This window comes from Aspergillus piperis, assembly GCF_003184755.1.
Source record: "Aspergillus piperis CBS 112811 unplaced genomic scaffold BO85scaffold_25, whole genome shotgun sequence".
Classification (NCBI taxonomy): Eukaryota; Fungi; Ascomycota; class Eurotiomycetes; order Eurotiales; family Aspergillaceae; genus Aspergillus; species Aspergillus piperis.
In genome coordinates, this window is record NW_020291615.1 from 264,705 (window position 1) to 280,043 (window position 15,339).

General features: G+C 53.5%; 5 protein-coding genes across 5 annotated transcripts; 4 read left to right on the plus strand and 1 right to left on the minus strand.

Moving 5' to 3' along the window:
* Positions 1 to 595: 595 nt before the first annotated feature.
* BO85DRAFT_160566 (putative pre-RNA splicing factor Srp2) lies at positions 596 to 2,891 on the plus strand. Its single transcript, XM_025654229.1, has 7 exons — positions 596 to 772; positions 1,147 to 1,275; positions 1,340 to 1,345; positions 1,408 to 1,568; positions 2,027 to 2,100; positions 2,163 to 2,259; positions 2,319 to 2,891. Exons 1-7 carry the CDS (start codon positions 721 to 723, stop codon positions 2,703 to 2,705), a joined length of 906 nt encoding a protein of 301 aa, XP_025511159.1. The 5' UTR covers positions 596 to 720; the 3' UTR covers positions 2,706 to 2,891.
* Positions 2,892 to 3,604: 713 nt separating this feature from the next.
* BO85DRAFT_453330 (dihydroneopterin aldolase) lies at positions 3,605 to 4,839 on the plus strand. Its single transcript, XM_025661026.1, has 2 exons — positions 3,605 to 4,505; positions 4,578 to 4,839. Exons 1-2 carry the CDS (start codon positions 3,642 to 3,644, stop codon positions 4,764 to 4,766), a joined length of 1,053 nt encoding a protein of 350 aa, XP_025511160.1. The 5' UTR covers positions 3,605 to 3,641; the 3' UTR covers positions 4,767 to 4,839.
* Positions 4,840 to 5,512: 673 nt separating this feature from the next.
* BO85DRAFT_160704 (AGC family serine/threonine-protein kinase) lies at positions 5,513 to 7,830 on the plus strand. The gene is made up of 2 exons (XM_025654231.1): positions 5,513 to 5,677; positions 5,841 to 7,830. Exon 2 carries the CDS (start codon positions 6,013 to 6,015, stop codon positions 7,759 to 7,761), a length of 1,749 nt encoding a protein of 582 aa, XP_025511161.1. The 5' UTR covers positions 5,513 to 5,677; positions 5,841 to 6,012; the 3' UTR covers positions 7,762 to 7,830.
* A 659-nt stretch (positions 7,831 to 8,489) lies between these two features.
* Positions 8,490 to 12,073, plus strand: BO85DRAFT_160573 (uncharacterized protein). Its single transcript, XM_025654230.1, has 4 exons — positions 8,490 to 9,144; positions 9,196 to 9,508; positions 9,556 to 11,201; positions 11,251 to 12,073. Exons 1-4 carry the CDS (start codon positions 8,915 to 8,917, stop codon positions 12,050 to 12,052), a joined length of 2,991 nt encoding a protein of 996 aa, XP_025511162.1. The 5' UTR covers positions 8,490 to 8,914; the 3' UTR covers positions 12,053 to 12,073.
* Positions 12,074 to 13,024: 951 nt separating this feature from the next.
* BO85DRAFT_453333 (uncharacterized protein) lies at positions 13,025 to 15,246 on the minus strand. Its single transcript, XM_025661027.1, has one exon. The coding sequence runs from the start codon at positions 14,969 to 14,971 to the stop codon at positions 13,211 to 13,213; it is 1,761 nt and encodes a 586-aa protein (XP_025511163.1). The 5' UTR covers positions 14,972 to 15,246; the 3' UTR covers positions 13,025 to 13,210.
* Positions 15,247 to 15,339: the final 93 nt, after the last annotated feature.

Below are 15,339 nucleotides of genomic sequence, written 5' to 3' on the forward strand. Positions count from 1 at the left end.
TGCCTTCCCACCGCCAGCATCAAGTTGAATTTCCATTTCCACCCGGATTTCTGGTTTGGCAGGGCGGTCAGCCTCTCCCAATCAGTTCGCGCTTCTCCTCTTTTCCCTGCTGTGACCCGGTCCATTCGCCCTCAAAACTCTCCTTTCTCCCTCATCTTCTTCTGATCCTGCCTGTCTCGCTCTCTTTGCCCAGCGCTTCCCTGGATTCCCCGTGCTGCCGCTCTCCTTCTCCCGCTCGACCGGATCTCCGTCACCATCTAACCCTCTTCCAGTCCCGATTGTGTGTGCGCGCGCGTGTGAAAGCCAGCTCTTACCTGAGAGCTACTTCATCTCTGGTTCAGCTGTCCCCTCAGCGTACCAAACTATCCTCTCCTTGCTTCCCTAATCAGTCAGGCCCACCGTTACCTTCTGGAACCGTTCTATGGTCCTCGCATTCCCCGGATAAACACCAGGAATTATTACTTTGCTGAATACTGCCGCCATCACAACTTCCAGCTCTAGATTGCCCAGGATAACGACCCATTTGACCCCTCAAGGATCTGTTTCTCCACGGTCGCCTGTACCATCATTGAATCGGAATTTCTTGTCTAAACCACGTTCCCGCAAGGCCAGAAGCGTTGCGACTGCGATTTGCTTGTTGATCCGCCTGGACGGATTTCACCTCGACCATTGTGCGCGCTGTGCTAGTCCTATCTCTCTCGCCATCTACTACTACCCGCCATGACTGAGGTCTCGTCCACCCGACTCTATCTCGGGAATCTCCCCCGCAATGGTATGAAGCCATCTACAAACTCTCCTTAGGTCTCCTTGTTTTCTCAACCCGCTCTGGATGTTGCACTTCTTGTCCACCTCTATCTTCGACACAGAAATCGGGATATTCCGCTGGATCGCCATGCGTCTGGATTGACCTCCCTGAGTCACCGAGGTTTTCACCCCTCCGGAGATTGATGGCGGATTTTTCCTTCCTTTTGTTTCAATCTTCCTTGCTTGTGTCACGGTAAACTCAGTTTTCCGGATACTGGGTTGGCAGCTTCGAAATCATATCCAGTTGTCTCGGTTATTTGTTCTTTCAAAACCATTCGCAGTAGGCTGACATTGTACTCACGGCGCCCCGGGTGGGCGCCATTAGTGGGGTTTCTTTTACAGTGACTAAACAGGATATCGAGGAACATTTCAGCACCCATGGTTCCGGAAAGATTACAGAGATCAAGCTCATGAATGGCTTCGGTTTCATCGAATACGAGGATGCGATGGATGCTAGAGATGTTGTACCCGGTAAGTCACCCTGTTTTGCTCCCTAGCTGTCGCGTGACCATGCTAATCTAGGACGATTATCTAGCCTTCCGTATGTACCAACGCAAGCACCATATTCAAAGATCTTCATGGTTGACTTAACTCTCCGTGCAGACGGCAGTGACTTCAAAGGCGAGCGCCTCACCGTGCAATTTGCCCGTGGACCGCGCCGCAAGGAGAACTTCCCTGGCCCAATGGACCGTCCCAACATGCCTCGTCCGCGTCGCACGATCTTTCGCATGATGGTTTCTGGACTCCCGGAAACAAGTTGGCAGGTTAGCAGCCCAAGTCCCCTTTCTTCTGGATCCACCGGACGCCTTGCATCTCGGCCGATTTGCGTTCCCTAATTCATCCTTTTCCTGTACTCCGTTCTATGTTCCTCCACCTACGGCCCAAGGGAATCCTGGCGACGATGATCAGCTCCTCATGATGTATGGGTCGTTCACCAACCAACTTTCGGACCCCACCTAACTGAAAGGAAGGCTGGATGGCTGCCTCCCATGGTCGAACCCCAGCTCTGAGAGCTGAGAGCTGAGGCCGGACAACCCTGTCCAGGATGGAACGCCCTCGCAGTCATCGAAGGATCCCTTCACCTACTACCCTGTATCGCTTGGGTCCCTTCCTGGCCTGTTTTTCCATATTGTATTTTTCTAATTGCTGGCACCCGGACACATCGGATACCACTGTACCACTCTTGCACCTGGATATGGACTCACATCCTGGGGTTATCTAGGATCTTAAAGACTTTGCGCGTCAGTCTGGCTTGGACGTGGTTTACTCTGAAACTGGCCGTGAACTCGGCAGAGGGTGGGTTAATTCTTCAACTTCCTATCCGGTCGGACAGGACCCCATTGACATATGCTCCCAAGATTCGTGGAATTCGAGACCGCCAACGACCTGAAGACGGCCATTGAGAAGCTGGACGGACGTGAATTCAAAGGCTCCCGCGTAACTTGCATTGCCGATGTAAGCAACTTCACTGGTACATATGATCTGAGTGGAACGAAACCTCATACCCTTCCTAGATTCAAACTTACCCGGATGAACGTGCCATTCGTGACCCGTACCGATCTCGGTCCCCTCGTCGGAGTTACCCGCCCATGGATGAGTATGACCGGCGGTTCCCTGCGCCGCGTGGCTACAGCCCCCGGGCTCACTATCGGGAACGCTCTCCCATCCCAATCCGGAGGGACTATTATGACCGGGATGGATACGGACGCCGCACTCCTCCTCGTCCTCGGATGGAAGACTACCCTCCCCCGCGTCGTCCCTACGATGACCCCTACGATGTCCGCCCACCCCCGCCACCTCGCCATTATGATGACCCGTACGCACCCCCTCGCCCTTATGGACGGCCTCGTAGTCCGCCTCGGGGCGAATACATGCCTTACGACCGCCGCGGATACTGGTAGTCGTCTGTAATTAGCTCGTTGGTTGTGTTACCTCAGCGCATGGCGGATACCCATTGTGCATGCTTTCCCCCTTTGTTCTCTTGTTGAACTGGTTTCCCTCATTGCCGTTCCGGATGAGTTGACAATTCCCAATCGGAGTCAGCTTCTGGATTGAACACGGTCTCAGATACGAATGCGTGTGTCAGGTTGACATGGACAACGGAACGACACTGGCGCTTGCTTTCATCACTTGATGTGACCATGATCTCTAGCCCCGCTGGTTCCGGGCTCCGACTGGAAGGATTTTCGAGGTTTCAAAAGTAGGCGTATGTGGACAGCCGTGTCGGTGGTTTCTTTGCCGGTGTGGACGGCTTTCCTGCACATAATGTACGGATGGACCTGCGGATGTGGATGGATCTTGGCCTTTTTTCTTTATCTAACGTAATCACCCACGATGTCGATCATTTCACCCCCCGGGATATTGTGTATAGTGCAACAATCAAATCAATATATAGTATTTCCACGCTTGTTGGTCGTGGAAGTAGGGTACATAGTTACTAGTCTATTATTATGCTAATAAGTTGACTCGCGTGGGTCCCGAGAAAATGAAAGCAGCTCCCCGCGCTAAACCCAACCCCGCCATCGTCTCGTCATCCGCAGCTCACGCGAAATTTCCTTCCAGCGCAGCTCTTTGTCTGAGAATTTTGCCTCGGTGGGACGGCATCTCAAAGTCAGGAAGGCCAATTGATCCATGCGACTGCAGTGGTAGCTTTCTTTATCTGGTTGGTGCTATCTCTACCAAGAGTTCGACTGGGGCTTCCACGCTTACTGGTTGACGTCACAACAGCCCATTGATTGTCTGGTACTCCAGCAGCTGCAGCTTCGAGCTCGTACCCCAGGAACTGACTAGTTCCAGCTCTCTCCTCTCATATCTCTGTCGCCCATCTTACAGTCACCATGGCCGATCAACGCGTAAATGTTCATATCCCATCCCACCCCCCGGTGTTGGACAGCGTGCGTCTTCGCAACATCCAACTGCCCCTCCCAGCTGCCCCGGACCCATGGCACCGTTCCGGTAAATCGCAGCCTTGCACGGCATCGCTGAAGCTCTCCTACTCCTCCGCCGTGGCCGCCGCCATTGCCGACGATGTCTCCCTCTCCTTGGACTACGGCAAGCTTTACCGCCGTCTCGAGGAGGATATCCGTAACCTGGGCAAGCACCCCGAGAACCCGGGACACCGAATGATCAGTGTCGACGGGAGCCGCCGTGACGAGATGTTGGCAAGTGATGTGGGACAGGATGTGCGCTTGACGGCCGGAATTGTGGCTCATTGTGGACTTGGACTGTTGGATGAGACTGCTGCTGGGGTCCGTAGGATGTCGCACGTGCACAACACCCAGCGGAGAAGCAGCGCTTCGGCGGGCTCACAGTCTCAGGCTCTGGCGGCTATTTTCAACTCATCTTCGACTTCGCCTATTGACGGGGTGTTTGGCCAATGTGAGGTGTCTTTGCATCTCCCCAAGGCATTGCTGCGGGCGGACGAAGGACTTAAGTACCGGAGTGTGACGGTATGGGGGTATCGTCAGGCTAATGAGGCTGTTACGGACGATGTGGGAGAGTCGGAGCGCTGTCCGGTCGTCCTGGAGGAGGAGTTCCGCATTGATGGGATTCGGTGCTACTGTATCTTGGGCGTCAACTCTCACGAGAGGGTGGAGAAGCAGGCTGTCATTGTCTCTCTGGAGTTTAAGGGTCCTGGACAGCTGCCTTGGGGGTCTACGGTGGTCAATACGTACCAAGCCATGACCCGGGCTGTCGCTGAGGTGAGTTCTCCTTCAATGTGTCTGTGCTTTTCTTCCCTGGGTGTTAGGCTAATCCAACCTACGAATTACTAGCGGGTCGAAACCACCTCTTTCCAGACGGTGGAGGCCTTGGCGACATTTGTCGCGCGCATTGTCACGGTGGAATTTGGGAATGAACGGGTGACAGTGCGGGTTGAAAAGCCCAGTGCGCTGGCCTTCGTGGAGGGATCGGGGGTGGAAATCACTCGGTCGCAGGTCTTTTTTGAAGGGAGAGATGCATGAAGAGCTGCAGGGGGTTTTGGATGGATCTGAACCTCTAGTACAAAATAATTACTAAATAGTTGGTTGAGGCGGGTGGAGTTAATAGCCCGTCGGTAGATCTACTACCCCTGCATAAGCTACAGTAAGTAACTCTATAACAAGATCCTGTGATAACGCCTTCCTCCTTCTCTCCTCCCTCTAGATACACATATCGTAGTATAGCCACTCAAGTACTTCATCGTACACAGTATCAGTGGCTCTGGTTCCTCAGGCAGCTTCCCCGGATTGCCCAATCGGGCAATCAGGTGCCATCCTCCAATGACCGCAACACGTGAAGTCATCCTGCCCCATTGAGTCTAGCGTCGCTTAGCACCGGCACACGCTGATTGGTCTGCGGGCCGGGAAAAATACACTCAGCGCCGAGGCCGGGCAGCTTTCTTTTCCCGTTTGTCAAAGCAAATCCAAGTCAGCTCTCACTTTCTTCTTCTTCTCCTCCTTCTCCCTCTCTTCTTATAAAAGGGATCTTCACCCGGTTTTTAATCCTCGCTGTGCCTCTTGTGCCTGCTCCCTGGAGACCAATTTCCATCCCCTGCTATCTCAACCATCCTCATTTTAGCTGTTCCTCTATGTGCTTGTCTGCGCTGCCCTCGATTTCGTCGTCCGCTTTTATCCGCTTTCCCCGCTCTCGTTTGCTGACCCTCGACTTGAATCCGTCCTCCTCAGTGTCTCTCGATATTTCCTCTTCGACTGGCTTCTCGGCCGTGTCGTCCGCTCACTCCGTCTCTGACGACAAGGTGTTCTGGCTTAGGGTCCATGGTCCGTCCTGAACAAGGGCGGACGGTAAATAGGTGCTATATCCGAGAGATCTTGCAGGCTGCCGCGTAACTTCCCTGCTGGGTCGCTTAGCCCTCTCGGATTGTGTGCTACCAAATGTACGCTGCTCCGATCGACCCTTGACTCCCCCTTGCATATGGAAATTTAGGGTTTTCCGTGCATACCCCGCGCTTGTGCGTGTGCGTGTGTATGTGTGGATATGCGTGTGGGGGCGTGGAAAGAAAAACAGAAAAAAGCTGACCACTCTGTTTGTGTTCTTAGATTACTTTGACTAGACCTCAACTAGAGGAGTGCCTCGATTTGTCGATGCCTGGGTGCATTTGATCGCCCTTGGCTTACGCATCGTGCTGTGCCGTTCTGATCGGACGGCTGCTGGATCGTGCTTGGTCAATTACGGGAATAGAGAGATATCCGAAAAGAAATCTACGACACAATGGATCCCTCGGCGAATACTACTGGTCACGATGACATCTCGGTCAGCGATGTGTTCAGTCCGCAAGCCGACATGTCGCATTCACACAAGGAGATCAACATGAGCGACGCCCCGGAAACCGGCTTTCGTATGAGCGCCCGCAGCCCCCAGCGCAAGCAAGGACCTATGATAAAGGGGCCTGGTGTTCATGGTGGCAATCCCTTCCCGGCTCCAGAGCTCAACGCACACCCTCTCGCCGCGAAGGCTGACCGCCGCAAGAAGAAGAAAAAGCACGCGGTTCATGAGGTTGCCCCGGCCCTTTCGACCGTGCGCGGGTTTACTCCTCGCGGCTCCGCCGATGAAGACTCGGACCGATCGGCTGCCAGCTCTCGTGCACCGAGCTCGCACCCGCGCACTCGTGCTGGAACTAATGGGGGCAGTCCGTTGGTTCAGCCCGCGGCTGGCTGTGGGGTGAGCGCTTTGAAACTCCAGCTTGAATCAATGAGCCTGTCTGGCAATGGAACCTCAGCCGGCCCCGCTGAGACCCCGAGTAATGCCAGTGTCTGCTCCGACAGTGATCAGACCGAGGTCCTGACTAGCTACGAGGTGCCTCTAGAGCATGACTATGTTAGCGCCGATGCGGCCGCCGAGGAAGACTCGCGGAATACATCAAGCGTGCGGGATATGCGTACCCAGCTGTGCCGAAAGATGACAACTGATGACTTTGAGCCCCTCCTTTGCCTGGGGAAGGGGTCGTTCGGTACTGTATTACTGGTGCGCCATGTGCTCACGGGCAAGCTGTACGCGCAAAAGCAGTTTCGTAAGGCGTCGATTACCGTTCACAAGAAGCTTGTCGAACAAACCAAGACCGAGCGCACCATTCTGGAGAGTGTCAACCGTCACCCCTTTGTGGTCAAATTATTCTACGCGTTCCAGGACCACGAGAAACTGTATCTGATCCTGGAGTACGCGGAGGGCGGCGAGCTGTTTACGCATCTAGCTATGGAGCGTATGTTTGACGAGGATGCGGCTGCATTCTACATGGCGGAAATGGTACTGGCCCTTGAACACCTCCACCAAAACGTCGGGGTCATCTACCGCGATCTCAAGCCGGAAAATTGCCTGCTGGACAGTGAGGGCCATCTGCTTCTGACGGACTTTGGGCTCAGTAAGATTGCCATCAACGATGACGACCGTTGCAACTCCTCGCTGGGTACGATCGAGTACATGGCTCCGGAGGTCGTGCAGGGCAAGTCGTACGGCAAAGCTTGTGACTGGTGGTCACTGGGCGCGCTGGGCTACGACCTGCTCACTGGATCTCCTCCCTTCAAAGCCAACAACAACGCCAAGCTGCAGGAGAAAATTGTGAAACAGAAGCTGGCTCTGCCTTATTTCCTGGGACCCGATGCCAAGGACCTGTTGACCCGACTGCTTCGCAAGGAGCCGTCGAAGCGGTTGGGTTACCACATGCCCAAGGACTTGCAGACGATCAAGAACCACCGTTTCTTCCGAAAGATCGACTGGAAGGCGCTGGAACGACGGGAGGTGGCGCCTCCGATCAATCCGGTGGTGACGGACCCAGCCCTGGCGGAGAACTTCTCGATGGATTTCACGCAGCTGCCGCTGAGTCCGATCGTGCATGCGTTTGACGACCATTATGCGGCCCGGGCGTCCGGTCCGCCAGCCAGTCACCCCGGTGAGGGCGAGCTTTTCGGCGGATTTAGCTTCGTGGCGTCGAGCAGCTTGCTGGATAATGGTATGATGGTTTGAACGGGGTGTAACTGGTTGGAGGAGAGCATACAAATAGAACCAGACTGGTGGTTAAGCATTGTGCATATTTTTTTCGATGCGATTGTGCGATGCTTAAGATGAGCGTTTTCCAGCAATCCTAATATGAATTTCGGCTTTTAGTGCTTGGACTCCTGAAATAGCGCAGCTGTAGTACTGAGGGTTGAGAAGTGACGGTCGGGCATCACGCCAGTAGACAGAGCAGACATACAGCGCAAACAGACCCTTTTTAGTATGTCTCTGTAGCACAAGAACTTCTCATCGTCCCTACCCATTGCACCCATCCTGGTATCAAGCTCTCAGGTTTCTCTTCACCTAAGTCTGGTATGTCATGTTCACCAAGGGCATTCAGGGGACGTAAGCACATATCCAGACACTAATTGCTATTCTTCAGACTGAAAGACACGTGCAACAGGGACAAATAGTATGGACCTTTTAAGAGTGGAGAACCGGGGTAGATGGCAGTTTCAACCATCATACCACCCAGCGACCTGTCTATACTCGTCAACTAGTCCAGTCTCCTGCAGTTCCAGACTCGCCTCGGATCCGGGTCATAGACAGGTTCAGCTCCACCGCTGAATCAGTGTCAATCCATGGGCGTCACTATGAACCAACCCTCTGTCGATCACTCGCTCGGCTAGTCCAATATCCCTGTTCTGCTGTCGAGCAGAGAATTTGCAGTAATGACATGGAGGAACAGGACGCGAATGGCATCAGCATCAGCATCAGAATAAGTCCTGCATAACCTCCTTTACCAGCTCATCTTCGGCAATCCTTCAGGCAAACACCTTCCGGACCCCCCCGGACCATCCATGGAACGACCAACGGCCCTGGTTCAGATCAACCCGATCTATTTAACTCTAATTGCGATAATGGTCACTCCTTTGCGGCGCCACATATTTGCCCGCAGGGCCTTCAAAATGCCAGCCGGTTCCCCTCTTGATCGACGCCGGGCCTGTCAACCTCTTCTCTCGTGCATTCATTCCGCCTCCGTCGTTCATTTCTTATTTGCATCCCTTGCTTCTTTGCTTTCCCTTTCTCGACTCTCTCTTTTTAGAATCTCCTTCCTTTTCTTCCACCAGCCCTCATGCCCACGTGGGCCATTTAAAGCCAAGCAAAACAGCCCGAGGCCATCATGGCCGACGAACGAACCACGCAGGAATCCCCTCCGACATGGTCGGATTCGGACAGTGCTCCTCCCGCCATTGCTGAGAAGAAACGCCGGTTACCCCCGTTTCTGGACCATTTCAATGGTCGCGATCTCAAGATCTTCTTTCGATGCTGGGTCGCCGTCTGGGTGGCTTGTTTGTTGATCTTCATCCACCCCTCGCTGGAAAGCATCGGCACTGCAACATTCTTCGCAGCGTATGCATGTCCCAATGCACGGCTCGCATTGATATGCTAAACATCATATAGTCTCGTTTTATTGTTTCTACCTCCATCCGGAATCGTATTCATCTATCTTTTGGGTGCGCTGTCCTTGTTCATCGGTATCTGTCTAGCTTGGGCATGGGGCGTCATCACCATGAAGGCTGCTCAGGCAGCTAGACCAGCGGCCGAAACGCAGGCTAAAGTGGCCGCCCTGCAGCAGACGGCTGTGTCACAGGCCCAGAACTCGACCTACTCCGCTACTGAAATAGCGCAGCGATTGGTTTACGAAGGGTACATGCTAGATGCGCGCGTCACTGCCGTGACCTTTTGCCTCATCTGCACTTTTGTTTATTTCATGGTAGGTAATTCTCCGATTAAGGGCAATGGGCTATACTGAATATACAGGCGCGTCTTCGGGCCAGCAATCCCAAAGCAGCTTTGACGGCTATATTTGGCATTATTATCTCGGATCTATTCCTGAACTACACTCCACTTCTACCCTCTTTCTCAGGAACCCTGCCCCTAACTCTCGTCAAACCTGCCGCAATTGGGGTCGGGCTCGGCCTAGCATGCTCAATCCTCTTCTTTCCTCAGTCGACATCGCATGTGGTTCTGGATAGTATGGAGGATATCGTCCGACTCCTCCAAGTTCCACTAGCAATGACAGCAAATACACTCTGCAAGAAGGAAGAACAACCGAATCCTGACGACCTGCGCATGACACAGGCTGGGATCATCCAGAAGTATAAAGGCATGGAACCATCCTTAGCGTTTCTGCCTCTGGACTTTTCTGTAGGCTGTTGGGGGGCTGAAGATGTCGCCTCCTTCCAGGGCCCTTTGCGAGACGTACTTGTTGCAGTTTTATCCCTTCTTGACTTTCACATTGGCCGGATCGTGGGAGAGGCTCGCACGCAGGATGTGCTGCGTAAGTATGTCGATAAGACTCCGGACGAGGATGAGAAACATACGCGCGAGGTTGGTGCGCATCAGCTCACACAGCTTGCACAACTGCTGGATGGATTCCGCAGCCCGGACAGCCACCCGCTGCGCAAGGAGGTCGTCCAAGAGCTAGTCAAGACAAGCGCGACCGCCATAGATGCTTGTGCGGAGGGGCTGAGCGTCGTGCAAGAGTGTATTCACCTGGTGAATTGTCGGCGCTGGTTCAAAAGGCCATCCCAGGCTGAGCGCGAGAAGCTACAACAACGCTGTGAGAAGGCACTTGAGGCATTGAGCAAGGCCCGTTCGGTCTTTATCAATGAAATGAGCGACATCCTGATCGGACAACACGAAAAGCAGCCGCTTGGCGAAGCCCATCACTTCCGGCCGCTTATGTTCGTTTTAGTCTTCGAGGAGCACATTTCCAACACCGTGCAGAAGACCGAGGCACTACTCGCGCGGGTATCTACGGTCTTCCAAGAATCAACGAAGATCCGCGTTTACCTGCCAACCCGGTTCAGATACGCCGCATCATGGGCCTCCTCGAATGAGGTCAAGGCACCGGGGTCCGAGGGTACCGAAGACGATCCGGATCGCGTCAGCGCCGACGACGTTACCAAAGCAGCACAAGAGAAGCTGCGTGTTACCCGTGGATTCCGCACGAAGCCACGCCCTCCTCTCAGTCGAGCCATCCTGGGAACCTACCACTGGTTTACCTGCGATGAAGGCCTGTATGCCATACGTATGGTTGTCGTCACGATCGCCCTGGGCATTCCGGGCGTGATCCCTCACAGTGCGGGTTTCTACTACCGTGCGAAGGGACTTTGGGCGCTGATTATGGGGCAGACGGGTCTGCTCGTATACATGGCGGATTTTACCTTCTCCTTGATTGCAAGAGTCATTGGAACCGTCATCGGAGGAGTTTTGGGGCTGCTGGCTTGGTATATTGGCTCCGCAAATGGCCCGGGCAATCCGTATGGGCTGTCTGCTATCACCGCCGCAATCCTAGTCATCCTTGTCTGGATTAGACTATATCTGCCGCCGGCCCTGATGCAGGGAGGTATCATCGGTGGAGCCACATTCCTGCTAGTCATCGCGTATAGCTACGACGATACGTAAGTTTTCCCTCAACCCTATCAAACCACCCCACTAATAACTTTCCAGCCACATCCCCCAATACGGCAACCCAGGAGTAGGCTACAACGTCTTCTGGCGACGTCTACTCCTCGTCCTCGTCGGCGTCGCCGCATCCGCCATTCTGCAAACTCTCCCCCGGCCACCATCGGCCTCCCGACACGTCTGCAAAACGCTCTCCCGCGCCATGCGCACCCTATCCACGCACTACGCCCTCCTCCTCACCGTTTGGGCCCAAAACTCCACCGAAGGTAGGAGGCTCGCCGAACCTCTCTCCCTGCAACTCGCCGAAACCCTCGTCGCACTCGACGGGCCCATCAAACTCCTCGGCTTCGAATTCTCCAGCTCGCGCTTCGACAGCGCCTCCCTCGCCAAAGTGAACTCCCTCTGCCGCAGCCTCAACCGCCAGCTCAGCCGCCTCCTACTCCTCTCTTCATCCCTACCTCAGGAATTCCAAGAGCAACTAGCCCGTCAGACGGGACTTCTGGACCACCGCCTCATCGGCCAGGTCATGGCGGTGATGGGTCTCTGCGAACAGGCCCTGAAAACGGGCGACGCGTTACCGGAGATCCTTCCGACGCCGTTGTTCAAGCAGGCAGTGGATAGTTGGTCGAGGGGACGTCGTGGGCAAGAAGAGCAGATTATTTCGGGGGAGATGATGCGCGATGAAGGGTATAGACGGTTCTGTGTGGCGGCGAGTGCATACTTTGGGTTTTTGATCACCGTAGATGAGATGGTGTTGGTCGTGAAGGGGGTGTTGGGAGAGGCGCATCTGGTGGGTGGTTTGGGGAGTAGGGAAGGGGGGTGGTTGTTGGGGGATGTGGAGGTGTGAATGAAGAACCAGATTTATAATAGATTGGTGATAGTATAGTGTTATAGAAAGGGTGAGTATATATATATATATACAATACATGGCACCAAGAATAATACAGAAGCATGAAATACAAGCCAAAGTAAAATAATGAAACCCACACTCCCTCCCTCCACTAGACCGCGAAAACATCATGAATCTGACGTATAAGTTTCATATAAAAGTACGAGTACCTAAGACGATCGCTTAATCTACCCTCAAACAAACACAGTAACTAGTTATTCATCTATCGAAATTATACTAGATCTCATCATAATCATCATCATTTATTTAATCAGACAATTAACTAGTAAAGTTCACTTCAATCATAGCTTAGTGCTAGGCTAGTTTAGATAAAACCCCAACATGGTATGGGAGAAAAAAAAATAGAGTTTAGACTTGGAACATAAGTCCGCACAACACAAATAAGTTAAGGGTACATAAGGTTAATAGACATCCATCCTACTACTCAACTTGAGTTTAACTTTAAACTTTACATAACCCTTTTTATAACTTAAAATCGGACTGATGTTGTCAGTATATATATATATTTAGTCTTGACTATATATAGGATGGATGAATGAATAGAGTTTATAAGTAATTGGCTATTCAGCAATTGCAATGTCTGTGTGGAAGAATGCATCGTTCGTACTTCATACAACAACTTAAAGCCTACAGTAATTGTCGATCGAATCCAGATAACTAAACTGTATCTATCTACTACTGAACTACCTTGAAAAGTCGCCTGTTTTTGTTTGATAGATGGTGAGGACGGAATTTGATGAAAATGGATTACTCACTTGAAACTGGATTTCGGTTTGCTCTATTAGTATTACTAGTTAGTTGAAAGTGAACATAGTCGCCGATGTCTTCGTGAGGAAATAATGGAAAAGGTTGGTGGTGCTAGGAAAGGGTAGGAAGGGTACTTTAGATAACGTTGGGAAAATAGAACGGTATAGATGTAGTTGATAATATGCATTACGATTCGGAATAATCTATCCTAATGAAGATGTTTATTATGATGTAACCACAGGAAATCAAACTACCCATGTGTGGTTGATTTCGTCCTACCCCAATCATTTTCACCGCATCCGTAACGCCATATGCAACATAATCCCCAAGCCAGATGACTGTCTAATGCTATGTTTCTTCATACGTTGAAGGCTCAACTGGGATGCTGTATCCCGGCACATACGGTAATTCAGTAGTAGCCGTGTATAGAGGCATAATGGGTGTGGGTGCCGGCTCTGTCGGCTCTGCCGCCACCGCCGCGGTCACTGTGGGTAGGGAGGAGGATGACAGTTGTCGCTCCGCCGCCCTAATAGGCATGGGAAGGCCCTCCCATCCGGTTGGTACGCTTTGCAGCTCCGTTTTGTACTTGGATAACCGATGGAACCGGTCTTGCACATTTCGCCACCGCCAGTCTGTCAGTAGTGTGTCGTTTGTGAAGAGTGTGTCTAGCTTTGTCGCCTGCTCAAGTAGTCGGGCTAGGCCCTGCAAGATATCCGGTTCCCAGCATCGGCATTGTTTAGGTGATATGAGGAAGAGCGCGTCGATGGCGCTGCCGCAGGCGGCCAGACCGGCCATGTAGGAGCGGACGCACGACTGAATGCTCGATTGAGGGAGCGCCTGAGTGGTGGAGACGTGGACGAGGACGGGAAAGCTGCGCGTAAAAAAGGTGAGACAGTCGGCGAGGTTCTGAACGAGGTCGGCTGTGATGGGAATGGTCTCCATGCGCGGGAACAGCAGGTGGATGAGCAAAGTGCGGTACGCGGTGAGAATCCATGTCTGAGCGACCTGATTTTCCATATTGGCTTCGATGATTTGCACGTTGCGCGCCAGGACAGCGCGGGCTTCGTTACACAAATTGCCAATGTCGACCTTGTAGAGCTGGATGTTGCGCAATTGCTCGTGTAGCTGACTTTGCCAGGAGTGGTGGGGATGAGCTATGGGTGACGTAGGCCCGCTAGTCTGACGAGGGTAGATTGAGTTGAGGTGAACAGCCGCGGAGGTGATGTGACTGATGGTCCATATTTCCTGGATCCAGGCCCACTGGTGAGGAAGCGTGGACAAGTTGTCGGCCGCTTTGTCGAGTCGTAACACCAAAGACGCGTCCTTGTTCATGGGCGGGTGCTCATACATCATCGCGAGCGCTGGCAGACTGTCATCTACTATTCCCAAATGTGTAAAATACCAGACCATCAACGCGAGAGTCATCCACCCCAGGATGTGCATCATCTCCAACTCGATCTGAACTAGGTCGACGCCGTTGATCTGTCGGGCATCGCGTGAGGACCGGGCCAAGGTGTCCATTGTGAGGCGGGTTACGGTACGGTTCGCGTATATGCTGTAGGACATTGCTCGGATAATGTTTCCCTGACATGTCTCGTGCCAGGCCAGCAAGCTGAGAGCCTGCGCGGTCGACAAGTCGGCTGCCGCCGTCGAAATATATTGTAGGCGAGACGACGCCCAGTGCAGAAGTTGCTCGGATTCCACCTGGGCGTCTGTATCCTCCAACTCCTGCAGACCGCCTCCTAGCACGACGGCCAGGAGTAGGGGGTCGTAAGAGTTACTGCGGACATCACGCAGCAGCAGCGTCTTAGAAAGGGCCATGGACAACGGATGTGCGCCAAACCACACATCTAGAATCTGGGTAATGCGGTATCCGTTGTATGCGGCCAGCGGCGCCGGCTCGAGCGCAGGGGACGGTTCGGGGGGAGTGTTGGACGCCAGGTTGGCTCGGAAGAATTGGCTCTGGTTAGCGAAGAAGGCAAGGCAGTCGAGCCCGCTGAAACGGGCCACTGTAGCGTCGATAATATCCTGGGTCAGCACCATGATGAGCTCGCGACAGCCCAGCTTAGCCGGCTGCTGGCGAGGAGAACCAGCCTGGCTCCATGGCATCCCATCGACCCTTTGACCTTGTAGCTTCTCCTGTATCTCGGCCGTCACCTCAGATAGAGCATCGGCAACGCTCTTAAGACGCGGCGAGAAGAGCTGGCCGGCCGCGGCGGACGACGGACTCGAAGGGGATGTCCAGGGAGTCTGTTTTGTGGCGGGCTCGGGCCCCGGCTGGCCAGCTACCAGGCGGCCGGTGGTGCGCGCCCCGGAGACCCGGGGACGGCCTTTGGGGCCGCCCTGGTCATAGACACATTCGATCTGGCGATCCTTGCAGGCACTACAGACGCTGGCGCCAGAGCAGCGGAGCTTGCGACTGCGGCAAAAGCGACAGCTGCGTCGCCGGTCCGTCGTCGAGGGAGCCGGGTGCATCT

Excerpts from the sequence above, each read along its gene's own strand:
- BO85DRAFT_160566 (XM_025654229.1), top strand. The coding sequence starts at position 721 with ATGACTGAGGTCTCGTCCACCCGACTCTATCTCGGGAATCTCCCCCGC. Across the intron at positions 773-1,146 it reads CGGGAATCTCCCCCGCAATG|TGACTAAACAGGATATCGAG; the intron begins GTATGAAGCCAT and ends TTTCTTTTACAG. Across the intron at positions 2,101-2,162 it reads GGCCGTGAACTCGGCAGAGG|ATTCGTGGAATTCGAGACCG; the intron begins GTGGGTTAATTC and ends TATGCTCCCAAG.
- BO85DRAFT_453330 (XM_025661026.1), top strand. The coding sequence starts at position 3,642 with ATGGCCGATCAACGCGTAAATGTTCATATCCCATCCCACCCCCCGGTG. Across the intron at positions 4,506-4,577 it reads TGACCCGGGCTGTCGCTGAG|CGGGTCGAAACCACCTCTTT; the intron begins GTGAGTTCTCCT and ends ACGAATTACTAG.
- BO85DRAFT_160704 (XM_025654231.1), top strand. The coding sequence starts at position 6,013 with ATGGATCCCTCGGCGAATACTACTGGTCACGATGACATCTCGGTCAGC.
- BO85DRAFT_160573 (XM_025654230.1), top strand. The coding sequence starts at position 8,915 with ATGGCCGACGAACGAACCACGCAGGAATCCCCTCCGACATGGTCGGAT. Across the intron at positions 9,145-9,195 it reads ACTGCAACATTCTTCGCAGC|TCTCGTTTTATTGTTTCTAC; the intron begins GTATGCATGTCC and ends AACATCATATAG. Across the intron at positions 9,509-9,555 it reads GCACTTTTGTTTATTTCATG|GCGCGTCTTCGGGCCAGCAA; the intron begins GTAGGTAATTCT and ends CTGAATATACAG.
- BO85DRAFT_453333 (XM_025661027.1), bottom strand. The coding sequence starts at position 14,971 with ATGCCATGGAGCCAGGCTGGTTCTCCTCGCCAGCAGCCGGCTAAGCTG.